This window comes from Mustela nigripes, chromosome 7, assembly GCF_022355385.1.
Source record: "Mustela nigripes isolate SB6536 chromosome 7, MUSNIG.SB6536, whole genome shotgun sequence".
NCBI lineage: Eukaryota > Metazoa > Chordata > Mammalia > Carnivora > Mustelidae > Mustela > Mustela nigripes.
Window position 1 is genome coordinate 125682829 of NC_081563.1, and position 14430 is coordinate 125697258.

Sequence of the window (14430 nt, forward strand, 5' to 3'; positions counted from 1 at the left end):
ATTTTCCAGGAAGGGACTGAATGACGGTTGTGTTTTGTCCTTTTTCTGTGCCACTATCCAATCGAGTTCTCTGCTTCCTTGGGAGTCCGAAGAACGCAGAGAAACGGGGAGCCCAGTTCCCTGCTTGCTCTGGGCTCTGGGAGCCCAGCTCGTACTACTCTGTCTGCTCCATTGACTCAAGACCAGCATCACCCTTGTGTGGTTACTGGCCAGCAGCATGTCATGATGCAACCCACCCCTGCAATCCCCTCATCATGGGGAAGGGCAGCCGCGTGCATGCACTGCCCCCCCACCCCCGCCGCCGCCACTCGGCCGCCTAAGATTGGCCTTGGACCTGGAATACTTCCTTACCAAGAGATGAAGAGCTCACAGGCCTGTGTGGGAGTATCTTTCCCCCCTTCAAGCTTCTCTGTATGTTCCTCTGTTCTGTGCAGATGTGTGTGCCCAGTGGCATCTGAGCAACCCCATTGCTTGCTCTGTTCTCCTCGAGGTGGGAATGGGACCCCCTACTGTGGCCTGAGAGGGATGTGGTTGTGGTGGGGGGGTTGGCAAATTGCCCTGCATTAGCTCCTGGGAGAGACTTGCGGGCCATGGGAAATGGAGGCCCAAGGTAGAAGATGATCTTTCTGGGTTTTTTTCTATGTAATAAAGCATTGTTTGGGGGTGTCTGGGTGGCTCGGTGGGTTAAAGCCTCTGCCTTCAGCTCAGGACATGATCTCAGGGTCCTGGGATCAAGGCCTGCATTGGGCTCTCTGCTCAGCGGGGAGCCTACTTCCTCTCTCTCTGCCTGCCTCTCTGCCTACTTGTGATCTCTGTCTGTCAAATAAATACATAAAATCTTAAAAAAGAATAAAGCATTGTTTTACCCAGTGCTTGACTGTACTGCACTTTCCCTGGGGCCCCCGATACCAAGATGCCATGGGCAGACGTGTTTGGAGTCCTCTTTCAGGACTGATCATCAGTGCATGTGGTTCAGCTCAACACCTACTTTAAGACAGAAGAAATCGTGTCTTGGGAGAGAGAAGAGAAGTAAGAAGCTCCAAATCCCCACAGAAGGGCCAGTATCCACCACTTTTCAAGCCTGCTGTGGCCTAGCAACATTGCTACTCATTTCATACACACTGTATATATATCCCAGTGCTCCAAACACGGGGCCACTTTGTGGGTTAAGAAATGAAGATGTGTGAGATTGAGTCATTTGTCCAAAAATGCAGGGTCTGTATGTTCAGACTCATGATGGAGATTCATGTCTGTCCAGCCCCGAAGCCTCTTCCTCCTACTTTGTATCTGTAGGAGGGGGGCCATAGCCACATATTCCCTCATTACCTCCCACCCAATTCACAGCACCAGCAAACCACAGAAGCAGATGGACAAAAAGAAATGTGCACATTAATTTATTCACTAATCAACGGGCACTCCCTGAAAGCCTACTGTGTGTCAAGCCTTTCCCCAGTGGAGATACTGTGGTAGAACTAAGTCTTGACCACGGAGGGCTGCCCCATTTCTCCAAGACCAGGAGCAGAAAGCAGAATTCCCAGACCACAGAATAGGAATCCAGAGACTCTTCTAAATAGCAGGAATCAGGCTACGAGAGAAAATCAGGTCGGGGCTTCAATACAGGAACCAGCCAAATTATCTCCCCATTCTTCCCCCCAAGAAATCCCCCAACACAGAGAAAATAGCAAGGTAGTGGTTTAATCGAAAAAGTCTTGGTATCAGAAGACTGAGTTCAAGTCTCAATTTTACTGTAGCACTCTAAACTCAGAGCATTGAGCTAGATTGTCCTCGAAATCCATGGCTCCTACGGGTTTTGACCCAAGACAACATGCTGGAGATGATCTTAATAAGACATACTTAGTGCACATGGTGCTTTACAAAGTACTTTAAATTTCATTATGTCCATTTTATAGGTAAGGAAACTGAGACTCAAAGAGCCATATGCTCAGGACCTCACCCAGAGAGGTTGGAATAAAACCAAAGCCATGAGTGATCCTGCAGAAATCCTGGCCCTGGGGCCTGGGGAACAGTGCCCTTGAACCACAAGGGGGCCAGGCAGAGGCTGTTTTGGGAAAGGGATCAGGAGTCCCCCTGCTCATATGCCACAGCTGCCAGAGGCTTGGGACAGAGAGGACTGGTGGGTGGGAGAAGGGTGGACCCAGGCCCCTCCTTACCTTACACAGGGGACACGCAGACTTTCCCGCACATGCCCCTACAACACTTGAAGTCACTCACACACTGGTGGTCTGTCTCACAGTGGTTGGGGGGGTTGAGCATCAGACACTGGCCAGTGACCACGGGACACCTACCAGGCTTCACCCTAACTGGCAAGAGCAGAGTCACAGGTCAAAGACTTTGTGCCTTCTGTACCACCCCTACTTTCTGGACCCAGCCCCAGCCCCAGCCCAGCCCACCCAGGGAGAATCATCTTTTCTCTATCCCCATGGCTATGTCTTCCTTCCCAAGGCCTCTGTATCCGCTCAAGGCAGGATCCAGGTCTTCTCTCACATTAGGCACCCTTTCCACGCAGGTGATCGGTTGTCTAGTCCTGACTGGACAGATGGCTGCCATCTGCCTGCTTATCTGAATGACCAGGTGATTACTGCCCAAAAAACTGACCTCCGGACACACTGGCTGCTTCACCAACCTGGTGAGTAAATTCCTGTCTGGGTCAGTGTGACTCCCTGGCCAGATGACAAACTTGACTAGACAATTCCTAGAAAGGAGGAGACCTGGCAGGGCCAGCACCCAGTCCTGTCCCCCCCACAACATGCTGCATTCTCAGGCTCGCTCCCTCCCCATCAGCCCTTCCCCCTCCTCACTCCGGTTGAAGATGTTAATGGGGTCTTTGCATCTGAATCCGCAAATATCAGAGCAGCATATCTGCCTCTCTGGACACTGCCAGTCACTCTGGCATTCAGGTTCCTCATATCCAGAAAGGCACCGAGAAGATGGTATAAAAGGGCAGGTTCCAGCTTTCAACGCTGTTGAAGAGAATACCACAAGTTAAGGAAGGAGCTGGGTGCTAAGTAGCCATCATGACTCCTGGAACAAAGCACCACTCCTCAGGGGAGACCCTCCCCCAGGTGACTGCCCAAAAAACCCAGAGGGAAATGCCTGTCTGACCTCCATCAAGAGTAGACGGGCTTGAGTAAACCACACACATGGGCAGATCCTGGAAAAGGGCAGAGGGCTCCCAGCCAAGGTTTCCTAACTCAGGGAAAACAAGGCTCCACAAATTCAAAGAGACAGTCTGGGAGTGAGGGAGATGGAGAGAGACAAACAAAGTAAACAGAGCCAACAGGACAGGACAGAGCTAGAGCCAGAGGCAGAGACACAGAGACGGAAGGATGGAAACAGAGAGACGAGGACAGACAGACGACGGCAGATTCACAGGGTGGAGAGAGAGAGAGCAGTAGGACCAGAGGGAGTGGGGCTTGGGCTGACCGGATTCTGGTAAAAGAGCACATCCCAATGCTTGGAAGCCCACAGAGAGACCTTGGAGCCCAGATGGACATGAACCCAGCCTCAGGGAGGTCTCTTGAAACTAAGCTGAGAGATCAGAGCCTCTAGAAGGAGACACCCCCCTCCACCAGGAGCCCTCACTTCTGCCCTGCAACCAACATTGTACCAGGGTGGCTTTAACTCACCTGTTCCAACACCTTCTGCAGGCCCAGGTGCCAGGGTTCCCAGGACAAGAAGCACGAGAGGGAAGAGGCTGTTGGACTGCATGATGAGAGGAGGTGTGGCCCTGAAGGTCAATGCCAAACCTCATTATTTATACTTGCCACCAATGGGTGTGGCCCCAGCAGAATTTCCTTGTTCCCTCCCAGCTGTGATTGCACACACAGGAATGCTAATGCTAATATCAGGGAGACAGCGGCTCTTTCCTGTCCCAGGCAAGACTGGAAGGCTTGACAGTAACTGCCAGGGAAGAAGTGGAAGAGGCTGGCCTGGAAGATGTCACCAGGCTGATAAGGGGCCATCTCAGTAGTGGGCTAGTATCCAAAAATCTATAAAGAACTTATCAAAGTCAGCACCCAAAAACCAAAAAATCCAGTCAAGAAATGGGCAGAAGATATGAACAGACATTTCTCCAAGGTAGACATCCAAATGGCCAACAGACACATGAAAAAGTGCTCAACATCAGTTGGCATCAGGAAACACAAATCAAAGCCACAATGAGATACCACCTCACACCAGTCAGAGTGGTTAAAATTAACAAGTCAGGAAACTACAGATGTTGGTGAGGATGCCGAGAAAGGGGAACCCTCCTACACTGTTGGTGGGAATGCAAGCTGATGCAGCCACTCTGGAAAACAGTGTGGAGGTTCCTCAGGAATAGAATTACCCTACAACCCAGCAATTGTAATATTAGGTATTTATTCAAAGAATACAAATATAGTGATTCAAAGGAGCATAAGCACCCCAATGTTTATAGCAGCAATGTCCACAATAGCCAAACAATGGAAAGAGCCCAGATGTCCATTGACAGATGAATGAATAAAGAAGATGGGGTGTGTGTGTGTGTGAGAGAGAGAGAGAGAGAGAGAGAGAGAGTGTGTGTGTGTGTGTAATGGAATATTACTTGGCCATCAAAAAGAATGAAGTCTTACCATTTGCAACCATGTGGGTAGAACTAGAGGGTATTATGCTAAGTGAAAAAAGTCAGTCAGAGAAAGACAAATTATCAGATGATTTCACTTGTATGTGGAATTTAAGAAACAAAACAGATGAGCATAAGGGAATGGAAGGAAAAATAAGATGAAAACAGAGAAAGACAAACTGTAAGAGACTCAACTCTAGGAAACAAACAGAGTTGCTGGAGGGGAGGTGGGTGGGGAGATGGTGGGTGGGGAGCTGGGGTAACTGGGTGACGGGCATTAAGGAGGGCTTGTGACGGAATGAGCACTGCGTGTTCTATGCAACTGTTGAATCACTAAATTCGACTTCTGAAACTAATGATACAGTATATGTTAATTAAGTTGAATTAAAATTAAAAAAAAAAAAGGAGACCATCTCATGTGTCCATGTGAACTGTGAATGTCGTGGAGGCCCCAAGCCCATTAGCCTGGTAGGAGGAGAGAGCAAGAAGAGGCCAGGTGCACAGAAGCTCTTCAGATGCAGAGCTGAAATCCCAGATGTGAACTCTCTGCTAAGACCTTGTGCAAGGCCCCCCTAATTCTCACATTCCTGGACTCTCGGGGATTGTGCAACTCACTACTGATTGCTCAAGGCAATTTCCTTCTCAAAAGTTCAGATGACATATCGACATATCAGCCAGCCAGCAGAGAGTTATTTCCCTGAAACATTGACACCATCCTATCTGCAGCGCCTAGTCCATACCTGACGCATGGAAAGTGCTCGCTAACCAACTGTCAAACAGGAGTGCCTGGCCAGCTCAGTCGGTGGAGCATGCGATTCCTGATCTCGGGGTCGTGAGTTCAAGCCCCAGGATGGGTATAGAAGTTACTTTGAAAAAATTAAAAATTAAATTAAATTTTTAAAAAAACAGTTATCAAATAAAAGGGGGCAGAAGAAGAACTCTGCCCACAGCAAACCTCTTTGGAGCTCAGTTTTCCCAACTGCGTAATGGGAGGATACTAACAAATCAGCCCCTCTCAGGGAGTTGTGAGATTAAGCGTGTGGAAGAACTGGATAAAGGACAATTGAATTATATCCCTTACAACTGAAGAACATTGAAACAAATCTGAGAGAAAGGTGCAAAGAGCTCCCTGGCCTCCAGAACCAACATGCATTTGCAGTGTGTAACTGGAGAGGTCAGACGGATGCTTCTACCTACCCCAAAATCCCCTATAGAACTCCCGCATTTAAAAAAAAAAAATTAATGTTAAGTTCATATGTGACTTATTATAAAATAAGTTTACTCCGTGTGTTACCCCATCTGCGGAGTTGCTTCTAATAATCAAGAAAGCGACCACCAAGTGTCAGATTCAACCCACACTTGTCTAACTGCATAGCCCAAGCCCTTATATCGTGTGACTTCTAGATGCTTGGGATTTCCCCATTCATTCCTCAAAGTGTGGAAATTCAAATAGAGGTGAAAGATTCTGGCGTTACCATGCACCAACGGCTTCAGAGGAGCTGATTTGTAAAGTGTTCTCCAGCAGTCAACTGTCAGCAGATCTGGCTGGACAGAAGTCCCTCAATGGTTTACATTCTGGTGGGGAGAGGGAAGGAAGAAAATTAGCATGCACTGGGTAACTAGTCAACACTAGGTGTCCACTCTTAGCTCGAGCCCAGTAGAGCAAGTAAGAGAGAGATGGAGGGTCTGACTTCCACCCATGGTAATACCAATGTCAGCTCAGACATCCTGGCTTAGGTTCAGGATCTGGGCTCTCGCTTCTGCCCACCCTGGGGGAGAATTTGATTCCTCTCACATGGGGATATGGGAGTGGGAGAAGCTGTCACACTTCTCACTCTCTGTTGCTTCCTCTCTTCCTCAATGCCACACTCAAGAGAGCATCTGGAGTCTTCTAAGTATTTGTGTCTTAAACGGTGAAGGGGGAATGGTCCAGCTGGAATTCTCCATTTGTGATTGATCGTAAAAGCCAACTCTCTTCCGGTCAGAAAGGAGTCCTGTGATCCATTAGCAATGTCTGCCATGAGCGCCATAAAAGAAGAAAGACATTGTGTGATCATTTCTGTCCTTCATACAATTGGTTCTTAGTCTTTAAATCATAGACTGTTAAAATGAAAAGGGATCTCAGAGCTCCTCTAGACCGGGGGTCAGCAACAGCAGCCACCAGAGTAAATCCAGGCAGCTGCCTGTTTTTCTAAATAAAGTTTTATTGGAACACAGTCATACATTCATTCATTTATGTATTTCTGTGGCTACTTCCCCACTACAAGTGGCAGAGTTGAGTAGTTACAGCAGAGACCTACGCTTCCTACAAAGCCTAAAATATTTACTCTCTGGTCCTGCACAGAAAACGTTTGCTGTGCCCTGATCTAGACCAAACATCCAGGTTGCAACAAGGGTCCGAGGCCCTCAGAAGCAGGTACAAGCCCAGAGTTGCATAAGGACTTAGTCACACAGCACCAGACCAAGATTTACTGAAGCTGGTTACTCCCATGCTGATCCCCAGAACCTGTTTGGTGGCGAACACTTCCCCTCCTAGCCCGATCTCAGCCTGGCACTGATTCACTAAACCTGTGTCACACACCCTCTGTTGCCTTCTCCTAAATTCTACAGATTTGTTCATTCATTAAATTCATTCACAGGAGAATTGTTTAACGCATTTTTACTGCACACCAGGTGCTGTGCTAGGCTCTGAGGCCACAGTGAAGAAGACACACGGACTCCGTACTGCACGGTCACTAAGAACCTAAACAGAGTGGTGCCTGGGTGGCTCAGAGGGTTAAGCCTCTGCTTTCTCAGGGTCATGATCTCAGGGTCCTGGGATGGAGCCCCACACTGGGCTCTCTGCTCGCCAGGGAGCCTGCTTCCCCCTTTCTCTCTACCTGCCTGCTGTGATCGATCTCTCTCTCTCTCTCTCTCTCTGTCAAATAAATAAATAAAATCTTTAAAAAACAAAAAAGAACCTAAGCAGAGTCAGAGCCTCGGACTGGAAGAAAGTCACTGAACCTCTCTGAGCCCGCTTCCTCGGGGTAGTACTGGTTTCTTCTACATCACATGGCTGCTGTGGGGGTACTTGGCAAACACTCAGCACAGCATCTAGTCCACTCGAAAGGGCAGACCTGGTTCTCATTATGGTCAGTACACTGGGCACACAGGGAGCTGGTGGGTTTGAACGACAGCCCCTCACCTTGGCCGGGACCCTGCCTACTCTGCCCCATTAAATGCCCAACTGAGCCTTCAGGACAAGGCTGCTTCTAGGACACCTGGCGGACTGGGCAAATATTTCTCGAGGGCCCTCTGTCTATATAAACAATGTGATTAAAAAATATATTATAAGGGCACCTGGCTGGCTCAGTTGGTAAAGCACATGACTCTCAATCTCGCGGTTGTAAGTTCAAGCCCACATTGGGTGTAGAGATTACTTAAAAATTGGGAGGGAGACAAACCATAAGTGACTCTTAATCTCACAAAAAAAAACTGAGGGTTGCTGGGGGGAGGGGGGTTGGGAGAAAGGGGGTGGGGTTATGGACATTGGGGAAGGTATGTGCTTTGGTGAGTGTTGTGAAGTGTGTAAACCTGGCGATTCACAGACCTGTACCCCTGGGGATAAAAATATATTATATGTTTATAAAAAATTAAAATTAAAAAAAAATTTTAAAAAGCTTAAACATCTATATGTATTTGTAATATTAATTGATTATATATAATGTATAATATTAATTAAAATATATTTGTAATATATGTATTTATAATGTATTTGTAATATATATTTATATTTTAATATAATTAGTAATAAATTAAAATTTAATTTTAAAGATATTTAATTGTATTTTTCATATATATAATTATATAATTTGTTTTATATATGATATGATCTATGATATATATAAATTATATAAATATAATTTATTTTGTCATATATACATATTATAAAAATCATATATATATTACAAAATACAATATAATATATATTACAAAATTCACTGTGCCTGTGACAGGCACCGTGATTTATCCAGAAAGATTTGGAATAATGAGAGAGGACGCCAGTGTATTTGCCTGTTGTCCAGGGAGAGCATGAGAAGTGTCCTCTCAGGGTCCAGACATCATTCCTTCCTCCACGGGTCCAGAAACCAGCTCTTCATGTTCCTTATGGTCAGAGGTGACTAGCTTCAGATCTCCTAGCACAAGAAAAATGGCAACCCTGTTGTGACTCGGAGCACCAGGCTTTATATCCTCTGTATTAAAACAATGTAGACCTTTGTGATGATTAATTTGCCCTGTTATCTGGTCGAACACCAGTTAGGTATTGCTCTGAAGGCATTTTTTAAGTGTGATTCGACCTTTAAATCAGTAGACTTTGAGCCCAGCAGATTCCCCTTCATAGTGTGAGTGGGCCTCATCTAATCAGTTGAAGGCCTTAAGGGCAAAAACTGGTTTCCAGAAGAAAAGAAGGCTCCTTAAGAGTGAAACCCTGAAAGCCTGCCTGACTCCCCAGCCTGCTGCTCTGTGGAGTTCAGGGGCGAGAGGGCAGCCTGAGCTCTTACTTGATTGTCCAGCCTGCCCCGGGGGGTTCATACTTGCCCAGCCTCAAGATTGCATAAGGCCATTCCCTAAAATAAAATGTCCCATTCTCTCTCTCTCTTTCTCTCTTCCTCCCGCTGTCTGTCTATCTCTCATCTATCATATAATAGTATCATGTATATTATGTATAGACTATGTAATATTATCTATGCTAATATATGCGTATATTATATTGCTTCCGTCTCACCACGGAGCCCTGGCCAGTCCCAGCCCCTTCCCTCTGCATTCCCAAAATCATCTCTTCAATGCCAGTTGCACCACTGTCCTCAGACCGCATCATCCATTCTGCCACAGCTCACTACTGGCTTCCAACTGGTGCTTTGAGGGTTGGTCTTTGATGTTACCACCAGGGCAGCCCGTGGGAAGGGGACCTTGTGACTGGTGGGTCGAGCCTTGTGACTAGACATGCTAGTGCAACAGGGACCCGGGACACCTGTGAGGCTCTGCACCCTTCCTGTCCCTGAGGGGGAACAAGATGATGCAACAAATAAAACCCACCATGACCAATCACAGGAGAAAGGGAAATGAAGAGTGTTTTGTTCTGTTAGGGTATTTTAATGCCTTCAATGGCACTTCCCACCCCCACCCCCCACCCGCCACCTTTAAACAAAGGGCCTATATGCTTCCTTTGCCCTGAGTCCTACAGTTTAAGCTGCCAATTGTGCAGGGGCTCATTGGGGAAGTGAGTGGAGCAGTCCATTTGCATAAGAAATGTCTCTTCCTCACCCCACATGGCTCAAGTCTGATGCAGGTGGGTGGGTGGGAGTGCGAGAAGCACAGGTCAATTAGAGGTAAAAACAACAACAACAAAACCCCCACCCCATCCACCAGAAGGACCTCTAGGGCTGTGGTTCCGCAGGGTGACTACCAAGGATGCCAGCGATCAGGGCAGGCATAGAGAGTGGGAAAGACCAAAGGGGAGAAAGAAGAACCAGAACCCATGCAGGTCTCAGGGCAGGCTGGAGGTGCCTCCCCAGCACCACCCCCGCCCTCCACAGCACTGCCAGCACTGGCTGGCCCCAGGCAGCGGAGGAACCACGGACAATTCTGAGGGAGACACTCTAAAGCACAGGGCCCAGGAGGTGTGAGGCCCTGAGCAGGAGGCCCTTGTTACCTGTGTCCGAGGGAGCTACATTTCTGAGCTCCCCATACCGATCCAAACAACGTCCTTGCCTTTTGCTAAAATTCATTATCTTTCTTGGTGTCAAAACCAAAAACCAAAACCATTTCAGAATCCAGAACTTAGGAGACAGGGTTGTCATGGCTCATTCCTGTACAGATGAGGCAGCCACTGGCTCGCGCTCTCTCTCATAGTTCCTCCCTCTGTCCCAAGCTGATCAGTGACTCTGTAAGAAGCAATGTCACCCTGCTTCCTTCCAGGTCATAAACACACCCCAGGGCCTCAGCCCATGTTCTGACCTTTGCAGTTGCCTTTATAACTTAACTTGAAATACTCTTTCAAACAAAAACACACCCTACACAGTGGGGACTGAAGGGGAATGGAGAGGCAGAAGCCAGGAGGGCTGGAGAAGCAGCCAGATGGGGTGGTGAGAGTATCAGGGAAGAATACCGCCAAGCTGGGACAGGAAGAGCAGACTGAGAAGGAATTAGAATGAGGGCAGAGCTGGTCATTCCAGTCACCTCTGGAGATCCATGGCTGATGGAGCTGGTAGCTGGATCTCCCCACCCCTCAGAAAGGAAAAGATGGCCGCTTCCTTCGTAGCGTTTCTTCACCCAAGAACATTTGAGTTTTACAAGGTTTGAATTTCCTTCCCCAGCCTCTCATTGGATTCCTGACACAGCTGGGGAAAATGAACTGTTCTTTTGGGCTCGGATCTGAGCGGGTGGAGAGCTCCCAGGTTAAGCAGAATCCAGGCAAAGTTGGAAAATGGCCATCCGTCCAAGAGGGATGGAAACCACCAACAAGAATAGATCTCAAGGGTCTTCCTGCCCAGCCAGGGAAGAGGAGGTGGCTGTATAGATCAGGGCTCTACAACTTATTCCTCCAGAGGTTGATTGTCTCCCCAGGAGAAGACACCATTTTCTGTGAGGTCAATGAATCAGAGGCTATGGTTTGCCCTGAGGAAATACTTCCGGATCTGGGAAGACAGAAAAGAAAATGGGTGTCGGACATGAAGTAATGGCGAGCAGGATTACCTGTGGAAGGTACGGAGGGAAAGAAACACTGAATTTTTCAACATGGGAGCAGAGCTAGAAGCAGCCTGGGAAAACATTTCCCATCACTAGACTCCAACTCCTCGCATGTGGAGCGTAGTATGGTCTCCTGCAAACGTTCCAGACTCCGAAGTCAGTCAGAGCGGGGAATGATCGTGGCTTCCCCACTTAAGAGCATCTGTATTGCTCTGGGCTGTTGCCAGTCACCATCCCAAACCTTTGCTGGGAAACATTTTTGGAGGGAGTCCCAGTGTTAAGTGTTTTGCATGCTTTATCACGTTTAATTTTCCCGTGGTATGGAGTAGGTATGGATGCCATCCCATTTTACAGATGAGGACAAGGAGTCTCTGGGAAGTTCTCCCTGCAGCCTGCCAGGTGGTGGCAGGGTCCTGGGGGGCTACAGCTGGAGGCTTATGGTCTCTTAACTCCCAGACTGAGGGTTTGGGCGGCCCCCTGGCCACAGGCCTGGGGTACCAGGATCCTGAGACCACGGGTCATCAATTAAAAGAAGTTTGATGACCTAAAGCATATCTCCTCTTCACAGTATTCCTCCTGACGCAGACGAGGAGTACACTGCTTTCCTGCAGGTTCCTTGTGGCACCTGAATATTGTTGGCCCTGACTGCCCTTGCCTCAAAGTTTGGGATGACAAGCTCCCTTCCTGGAAAGGCACCACTGAAACTCTCCAGGCTTCACCTTAACTGGGGAGAACAAAGCCACAGGCTAGAAACCAGAAGCCCTAACACCCACCAAGCACTCCAGTTCCTATCTGGTGGTGATAATGTCCACCACCCACCATAGTCCCAGGGCGGGCACTATGCACTCCCAGAAGCAGGATGGGCCACCAGTCAGCACTAGATCACATCTGGCCATCAGGTTGCCTGGAACACTGAGGGACTAGGTGGCTGGGTGGTGGGTTTGCTGACGACCAACTGACCACGGGATGACAAACTGAGTTTGGCAAAGCCAGGAAAGAAAGTGCAGCTCCTTCCCTACCCCCAAGTCTATCTTGCATGCTCTAAGAGTGACTTCAGGCTCTGGCCTTCCTGGTCCCTCTTTGTTCACTCAAAATCTAATCACCTAAGCCTCGAATGTCAGAGGGTCCTCATACTTACAGTCACAATATGAGGCTGACATGCCTGTCTCTCCAGCAGTTCTAGCCCCTCAGGAAGTTGAGGGCATAGCATTGGGGGAAGAAGAAGCCAGTTCTGAAAAGGCAGACCCAAGATTCAGGGGATCGTTGAGGCTAAATCACTGTTCTTGACCCTGAACATTAGGACATACTTCCCAAAATGAGAGGGAGATGACAGCCGAGCTCAAAGTCAAGGAAAGGACGAACCACTGGGGCACTCAGGACACCGGGGAAGGAGGAGGGAAGTTCAGCCAGTGAGCTGGCTAAAAGAGAAACAGCATCGGAGGACAAGTTCAGAGCTTACAGCCAGGGGTTTCCCTCCAGGGCACTTCAGAGACTCACAGAGCTGGAGAAACAGAGAGCAACAGAGAGTAATAGAGATGGGAGAAAGTCAGAGAACAGTGTTATGGTGCAAGAACAGAACACACAGCAAGAGTCAGTGGCAAAGACAACGAGTCAGACAATGATCATGAGAGAAGAAGAAAGAGCAAACCAGTGAATGATCCAGACTGAAAAGGAGATAGATCTGAAATCAGGGACAGGGTGAAGAGATAATGAGAAAGAGAGAGATGGATTTCAAGGCAGTTAGACATAGGCAGATAAGAAGAGCCACAGAGTGGGAGAAGAAACAGAAGCTTCTGGAAGCTCCAGAACGCCACCAGTAGAAGCAGGTGGTCCACTGCACCTGCAGGGTCTTTGGGTCATGGGGAATGGGCCACCTGTCCTCTAGCCAGAGCCTCTTCCATGACTTCGCAAACATTATTGGCAACTTCCACAGACTTGGATGCCAGAATTTCAAGGATGGGAATCACTACAAGGGTTTCATTGTGGGGGTAGACGCAGTCGTTGGGATGGCCCATTCCCAGCCTAGTGACCTCTACTTTCCTTACTTCCCCTTCCAGAACTGTCTAGACTTTTCTGAGATGATGTTACATAGCTGGGAAGTTCAGCCAGACACACACAGCCCCGGTTCAGACCAATGATAATGGCTTATTTGTTCCAGGGAGGACCCTGAGGACTCAAAGAACAGTATGGGAGGCGGGGGAGAGAAATGGAAAACATTTGAATGGGGGATATCACTGGAAAAACTGAATAAACCACCAACAGGTGTTATTTTGAGGTACAGCGTGATCAAGGGCTCAAATGATAGTTGCCTGAAGATTCTCTCCACTCCACTGCCCCTCACTGTGAGGGTCCCTCCTGATATTTGTCAAATGGCTGTCACGCTCCTTCCATCTTCTCAAATCCAGGTCCAGGAAGAAAGCCTAAACACTTCTTCTGGGTAACGCAAACAACTAGAATTGGCTAGAATTAAACCTTTGAACCAATAACAGGGGCCAGGGACATGATATACTGATTGATGTAGGCCAAGGTCACTGTGCTCATCACTGGGTGAAACCCCTAATGCAAGGTGATTTTCGGGAGTGGGAGAGGGAGTGATTCTCCAGCGGAGATTAGGGCACAGACACCAGAAGGGTGAAAGGATGCCCCATGGTGAAGACAACGGTGTTCTCTAAGGTCTCTAAGGTCTGTCCCTTATGGCTACTAAAATCAGCGTTGCCATAAATTTGCATTCAAACACTTCCCAAACCACCAATACTCACATAAAGTGTGCTCAATCTCTCTCCCAAGAAAGACAACAAAATGTCTCTTCTAGCACTCCATTCATCTCCAGCTCCGGAATCTGGATGAGAGCAGTTCTCTCAGTGAAGTCCACGTAAGGCCCTCTATAGACTTTATAGATGAAGTCAATGTAATCATTCTAAACAAGTGTGACCACTTGGAATGTACCCAACATAGAAAAATAGGATGGGAATAGAATAACCATCCTGAAAACTCCCATTGGCCGTAGAGAAACGCAGGAAGCAACACACAGGTGGCTGCTTGCCCGTAGTCCATGTTGTGTATCCCAGAAGGCAGAGATGTGAGGGCTTCCTTCTGGT

At 48.0% G+C, this 14430-nt stretch overlaps 1 protein-coding gene across 1 annotated transcript; it reads right to left on the reverse strand.

Annotated features, from left to right (window-relative positions):
• Window positions 1-1378: 1378 nt before the first annotated feature.
• On the reverse strand, window positions 1379-3769 carry LOC132022768 (antileukoproteinase-like). The gene is made up of 4 exons (XM_059407990.1): window positions 3648-3769; window positions 2820-2981; window positions 2172-2321; window positions 1379-1585 (listed from the first exon to the last, which is right to left on the reverse strand). The coding sequence occupies exons 1-3, from the start codon at window positions 3727-3729 to the stop codon at window positions 2173-2175; spliced, it is 393 nt and encodes a 130-aa protein (XP_059263973.1). The 5' UTR covers window positions 3730-3769; the 3' UTR covers window positions 1379-1585; window position 2172.
• Window positions 3770-14430: the final 10661 nt, after the last annotated feature.

Bases quoted from the DNA above. Each gene is read 5' to 3' on its own strand.
- LOC132022768 (XM_059407990.1), bottom strand. From the start codon at position 3,729: ATGCAGTCCAACAGCCTCTTCCCTCTCGTGCTTCTTGTCCTGGGAACC. The intron at 2,982-3,647 runs GTGAGTTAAAGC...TCTCTTCAACAG, and splicing joins TGCAGAAGGTGTTGGAACAG to CGTTGAAAGCTGGAACCTGC. The intron at 2,322-2,819 runs GTGAGGAGGGGG...TGCTCTTGCCAG, and splicing joins CATTAACATCTTCAACCGGA to TTAGGGTGAAGCCTGGTAGG.